The sequence below is a fragment of the Bombina bombina genome, chromosome 3 (genome assembly GCF_027579735.1).
Source record: "Bombina bombina isolate aBomBom1 chromosome 3, aBomBom1.pri, whole genome shotgun sequence".
NCBI lineage: Eukaryota > Metazoa > Chordata > Amphibia > Anura > Bombinatoridae > Bombina > Bombina bombina.
In genome coordinates, this window is record NC_069501.1 from 125,663,221 (window position 1) to 125,670,447 (window position 7,227).

Sequence of the window (7,227 nt, forward strand, 5' to 3'; positions counted from 1 at the left end):
ATAATTGTGTGTTCCAGTGATGCAAATTGATTAAACACATACTTCAAGTCAGCTCCAGAGCAACAATGTGCTACTAGGAGCTAGCTGAACATATCTGGTTAGCCAATGACAAGAAACAAAAGTTTGTAGCCACCAATCAACAGCTAGCTTCCAGTAATGCATTGGTGCTGTTAAGGATATATATATATATATACAGTATATATATATATGGTTTTTTTTTTTTAAAAAAACAATAGAACAAAGTTTGATAACAGAATTGAATTTTAAAGTGTTTTTAAATGACATGCTGACTTTAATTTAAATTTAAAATGGACTTCTTTTTCACCAGAAGAATTATTCTTCACAGCTAGGTAATCTCTTAATCTATGTAGTATGTATGAATATATTATAGTTATTAATGAACATATTAATGTATATAGTTTTATATTTCCCTGCACTTATGTGTTAGCCAATAAAACGTGCTGGCCCTCTATAAATGAATAAAATAAAAATAATAATAATAACAATAATAATTATAAAGTAATTAACTGAGATTCCATATACACATAGGAACAGAGCACAAGTGGCAAACTAACTAAAATTTTTGCTTGCACACTAACGGCCCTCAAAGTAAACTTTTAACACAGGCGTGGCAGCACATATTACAATTTGAAAGTAAAAAGTTACAGTGAGAACGAAAGTCTGATACTCGCTAACTTTAGGACTTTAGATATCGCTACCACACTTATCGCTCATGCGCTAAACCGACACCACATTAGACCAACAGCGCTAAAGTCGAAGATAGTTATGAATACCTTGCACTCCATGTTATTCACATAGAAGAAAATTTTATTTTTATATATATATATATATATATATATATATATACAGTATATTATATATATATATATATATATATATATATATATATATATATATATATATATATATATATATAAATATTTTTGATAAAATGTATATTTATACCTAAATGGATATATACAAATTATAAAATATGAGAAAAAATGGAAAAAAAACACTTTTTCTAACTTTGACCCCCAAAATCTGTTACACATCTACAACCACCAAAAAACATCTATGCTAAATAATTTCTAAATTTTGTCCTGAGTTTAGAAATACCCAATGTTTACATATTCTTTGCTTTTTTTGCAAGTTATAGGGCTATAAATAAAAGTAGCACTTTGCTATTTCCAAACCATTTTTTTTTTTCAAAATCAGCGCTAGTTACATTGGAACACTGATATCTTTCAGGAATCCTTGAATATCCATTGATATGTATATATTTTTTTTAGTAGACATCCCAAAGTATTGATCTAGGCCAATTTTGGTATATTTCATGCCACCATTTCACCGCCAAATGCGATCAAATACAAAAAATCATTCACTTTTTCACAAATTTTTTCACAAACTTTCGGTTTCTCACTAAAATTATTTACAAACAGCTTGTGCAATTATGGCATAAATGGTTGTAAATTCTTCTCTGGGATCCCCTTTGTTCAGAAATAGCAGACATATATGGCTTTGGCGTTGCTTTTTGGTAATTAGAAGGCCGCTAAATGCCACTGTGCACCATACATGTATTATGCCTAGCAGTGAAGGGGTTAATTAGGGAGCATGTTGGGAGCTTTTGAAGGGTAATTTTAGCTTTAGTGTAGTGTAGATTACAATCCCAAGTATTGATTTAGGCCCATTTTGGTATATTTCATGCCACCATTTCACCGCCAAATGCGATCAAATTAAAAAAAAAACATTACATTTTTCACAATTTTAGGTTTCTCACTGAAATCATTTACAACAGTTTGTGCAATTATGGTACAAATGGTTGTAAATGCTTCTCTGGAATCCCCTTTGTTCAGAAATAGCAGACATATATGGCTTTGGCATTGCTTTTTGGTAATTAGAAGGCCGCTAAATGCCGCTGTGCAGCACATGTGTATTATGCCTAGCAATGCAGGGGTTAATTAGGGAGCTTGTAGGGAGCTTGTAGGGTTAATTTTAGCTTTAGTGTAGTGTAGTAGACAACCCAAAGTATTGATCTAGGCCCATTTTGGTATATTTCATGCCACCATTTTACCGCCAAATGCGATTAAATTTAAAAAAAAAAAAACGTTAAATTTTTCACAATTTTAGGTTTCTCACTGAAATTATTTACAAACAGCTTGTGCAATCATGGCACAAATGGTTGTAAATGCTTCTCTGAGATCCCCTTTGTTCAGAAATAGCAGACATACATGGCTTTGGCGTTGCTTTCTGGTAATTAGAAAGACGCTAAATGCTGCTGCGCATCACACGTTAATTATGGCTAGAAGTGAAGGGGTTAATTAGGTAGTTTGTAGGGAGCTTACAGGGTTAATTTTAGCTTTACTGTAGAGATCAGCCTCCCACCTGACACATCAGACCCCCTGATCCCTCCCAAAGAGCTCCCTTCCCTCCCCCACCCCACAATTGTCCCCGTTATCTTAAGTACTGGCAGAAAGTCTGCCAGTACTAAAATAAAAGGTTTTTTCATTATTTTTTATAGCATATTTACATATGCTGTGGTGTAGCATCCCCCCTTAGCCCCCAACCTCCCTGATCCCCCCCAAAACAGCTCTCTAACCCTCCCCATCTGCCTTATTGGTGGCCATCTTGGGTACTGGCAGCTGTCTGCCAGTACCTAGTTTGCAAAAAAAAAAAGATATATATATTTTTTTTATGTAGTGTAGCTTCCCCCCCCCACAGACCAACCCCCACAACATGCCTGATATATATTTTTTTTAACTTTTTTATCCTTTTTTTTTTAATTTGTACAACAACTTTTTCTGTAGTGTAGCGGTTCCCACCCGCTCCCTCCCCGTGCACGCGCCCGCCCCCCGCCCTCCCGTGCACGTGCGATCGCCCGTGCGCACCCTCAGCCCTCCCTGCCCACAATCCTGCCCCCCTCCACATCACCGAACATCATTGATGGCCGCCACCCGCCTCCCACACAGGCTCCCACCCACCAACGATACCGGCCATCGATGTCCGGTGCACAGAGGGCCACAGAGTGGCTCTCTCTGCATCGGATGGCCATACAAGGTTATTGCAGGATGCCTCCATATCGATGCATCACTTCAATAACTGGAAAGCAGCTGGAAGAGAGCAGGATCGCTTCCAGCTGCTTTCCACACCAAGGACGTGCAGGTACGTCCTCAGGCGTTAACTGCCTTTTTTTAGGACGTAACCTGCACGTCCTCGGTCGTTAAGGGGTTAAGAGTGTAATAGCTCATTTTAATGTGTTTTAATGTGTTTGGTGAACATTTTTCTTTAACTCTTACATTTTATGCTAGGTCTTCAGACGCACTAATCTGTTTAGTGAAAATTTCGTTTGCGCTTGAGTGCAACCATTTACTTTACACTTGTAATATGCTTGATAGTTAGCACTGTCGCAGTATTGTAATTTCTAGCCCATAATTGGCAATATCTAAAAAAAATCCAGGAATACCGAAGGTTTCCTCTCAAAAACAGTTAGTGTGAATAGCACACAATATGTACACCATGTTTAGTATTATTCAATTTAATCTGTAAACTGCAGGAGTGTATACTATAGGTCTCACTTAATAACCAGCGAGCGGACGAAGTTCCTAGCCCTTCAGTTATTATTGTCCCTTCTGTCATGTGAGGGTAAGGCTTCTCAATCATCCTGGGCATTTCAGTCACTGCTGTTTTAAAGGGACACCGAACCCAAATTTTTTTCTTTTGTGATTCAGATAGAGCATGACATTTTAAGCAACTTTCTAATTTACTCCTATTATCAGATTTTCTTAATTCTCTTGGTATCTTTATTTGAAATGCAAGAATGTAAGTTTAGATGCCGGCCCATTTTTAGTGAGCAACCTGGGTTTTTCTTGCTGATTGGTGGATAAATTCATCCACCAATAAAAAAAGTGCTGTCCAGAGTTCGGAACAAAAAAAACTTAGATGCCTTCTTTTTTAAATAAAGATAGCAAGAGAATGAAAAAAAATTGATAATAGGAGTAATTAGAAAGTTGCTTAAAATTGTACTCTCTATCTGAATCACAAAAGAAAAAATTTGGGTTGAGTGTCCCTTTAAGTATAACAACCTTAGAGGTAATGGAAAGGTTAGGAGTAGTGATCTTAGACCGCTGCTTCTTAACTTGCTGTTGCAGCCTCTCATGAGCAAACCTGCACCACACGGGCTCCATGATTCCCTTTGTACTTTAGTATGATCCAGTTTGGTTTCCCCAGCTAAATGCTGCACAGGATGTTATTTACCGCTGGTCCTATCAATGAGAGATAAGATATACATTCAAGGGGTGTATCAATGGGAAGCTGTTGATTTGTAAAACCCTACAAATTAAATTACCAAAATAGGTTTAAAACATTTAAATTGTATACAGATCTTTGCAATGTAGTGCCTAACTGCATTGGCGACATCTATTGAGGAATAAACAAAAATGACCTTAATGCTTTCTCTTCCTGGTTGTCCATGTCATGTCTATGCCAACATCTCAAAAGTATTCCAAAAAGAGTTGGAATGAACAAAAACTTAAAATGTAATATATCATGATTATTCTATTCAGGATACTACTGTCACCTGAGCCCTGCCAGCTTGCTTGTTTTATGGGAGATGTTTTTACTTTGAAGCAATAAAGTTTAAGGACTTTTACTGAGAGCGGATAATTTTTCTTAATTTTGCTATTCTTATTGCCACCATGAGGCCTATTTATCATATGTCTGTCGGACCTGATCCGACAGTGTGGATCAGGTCCGACAGACATCTCTGAATACGGAGAGCAATACGCTCTCTCGGTATTCAGCATTGCACCAGCAGCTCTTGTGTGTGTCAATCAACCTGATCGTACTCAATCGGGTTGAATTTCGGCGATTCCTGTCCGCCTCATCAGAGCAGGTGGACAGGGTTATGGAGCAGCAGTCTTTAGACCGCTGCTTCATAACTGGTGTTTCTGGCGAGCCTGCAGGCTCGTCAGAAACACGGGCCCTCAAGCTCCGTACGGAGCTTGATAGATAGGCTCTCATGAGGCCTATTTATCATATGTCTGTCGGACCTGATCCAACAGTGCGGATCAGGTCCGACAGACATCGCTGAATGCTGAGAGAAATATGCTCTCTGTATTCAGCATTGCACCAGCAGCTCTTGTGAGCTTCTGGTGCAACGCCGCCCCCTGCAGACTCGCAGCCGCCAACCGGGGGTGTCAATTAACCTGATCGTACTCGATCGGGTTGAATTCTGGCAATTCCTGTCTGCCTCATCAGAGCAGGTGGACATGGTTATGGAGCAGCGCTCTTTAGACCGCTGCTTCACAACTGGTGTTTCTGGCGAGCCTGCAGGCTCGCCAAAAACACGGGGCCTCAAGCTCCGTACGGAGCTTGATAGATAGGCTCTCATATGTTCAATTATATCACACCCTGTTTAGTTTGTCCATATAGCCGTAGACCACATGATACCTCATGGTTAGTATCTTCTATTTTAAGTACTAATTTTAGTATTTGTTATTTTAAATAATATAATAATAATATAAATAATATTTCAAATATTCATACTTTCTTTTAATCCATAAAAGTATAGTTTATTGGCTCCAGCTGGAATTATTAAATATAAATAGCAAATCACAAGCTATTTTTCACGTTATGATGTTAAATTATATGGTTTAATTTAGGGTCAGGCTTTATTTGAAATCAAAAGGGGGGGAATAATTAGAAAATACCATAAAGCATTAAGCTATGCACATATATTGTAACTGTATATTTAATTTAATGGAACAATTAAGAACAATGAAAGTCAATATCTTCTAAGTACTCCATTAGGAAAAGCAATTTTAAAAGATGCATCTATTATGTAAATTCACTGATTTTCTGCTAAATTGAAACATAATGAAATCTTCTTTACATTCTTCAAATTAACCTCCCTTTCTGGTAAACGTTTCCACAGGTTATAAATAGTCATAAAGTACATTTTCATGCATTTGTATAAAGAACATAAGGTTATCAAAGCGCAAAATACATTTGAAAAGGATTCTGGGGGAAAAAAATCACTAAGATGCTAATAAAGCCTCTCCCCTTTCTCTGTTATTGTATTATGAGGGTTCAGAAAAGACTGGCGAGATGAACTTTAGTGAGTCATAGCTATAGAAGCCAGAAAAACTGGAAGGGCTGGTAATACTTGTGAAAACTGGATGGGCTGGTAATACTTGTGAAAACTGGATGGGCTGGTAATACTTGTGAAAACTGGATGGGCTGGTAATACTTGTGAAAACTGGAAGGGCTGGTAATACTTGTGAAAACTGGATGGGCTGGTAATACTTGTGAAAACTGGATGGGCTGGTAATACTTGTGAAAACTGGAAGGGCTGGTAATACTTGTGAAAACTGGAAGGGCTGGTAATACTTGTGAAAACTGGATGGGCTGGTAATACTTGTGAAAACTGGATGGGCTGGTAATACTTGTGAAAACTGGAAGGGCTGGTAATACTTGTGAAAACTGGATGGGCTGGTAATACTTGTGAAAACTGGATGGGTTGGTAATACTTGTGAAAACTGGATGGGCTGGTAATACTTGTGAAAACTGGATGGGCTGGTAATACTTGTGAAAACTGGATGGGCTGGTAATACTTGTGAAAACTGGAAGGGCTGGTAATACTTGTGAAAACTGGAAGGGCTGGTAATACTTGTGAAAACTGGAAGGGCTGGTAATACTTGTGAAAACTGGAAGGGCTGGTAATACTTGTGAAAACTGGAAGGGCTGGAAATACTTGCGAAAACTGGAAGGGCTGGTAATACTTGTGAAAACTGGATGGGCTGGTAATACTTCTGAAAACTGGATGGGCTGGTAATACTTCTGAAAACTGGATGGGCTGGTAATACTTCTGAAAACTGGAAGGGCTGGTAATACTTGTGAAAACTGGAAGGGCTGGTAATACTTGTGAAAACTGGAAGGGCTGGTAATACTTGTGAAAACTGGAAGGGCTGGTAATACTTGTGAAAACTGGATGGGCTGGTGAGACCATTTTAATGAATGTTGCACATCTAATAGAAATAGCAATGAGCTTTGTGTACTTGTGGAAATTTAGTTATTTTATTTATTGTATTACATATTTCATAATAATACAGAAAAAGTAGGTGTGATGAAACAACACACCTGAAGTAGCGCTAATCTCTATAAAAGATTAAAAATGAAATAAATCACAAATGGTTAATTAATCACAAAAAGCAACTCAATAAATGATGA

At 37.8% G+C, this 7,227-nt stretch overlaps 1 protein-coding gene across 1 annotated transcript; it reads right to left on the reverse strand.

Annotated features, from left to right (window-relative positions):
* Nucleotides 1-6,112: 6,112 nt before the first annotated feature.
* Nucleotides 6,113-7,006, reverse strand: LOC128652242 (apidaecins type 73-like). Its single transcript, XM_053705181.1, has one exon. It carries the CDS (start codon nt 7,004-7,006, stop codon nt 6,113-6,115), a length of 894 nt encoding a protein of 297 aa, XP_053561156.1.
* Between the last annotated feature and the right edge of the window lie 221 nt (nt 7,007-7,227).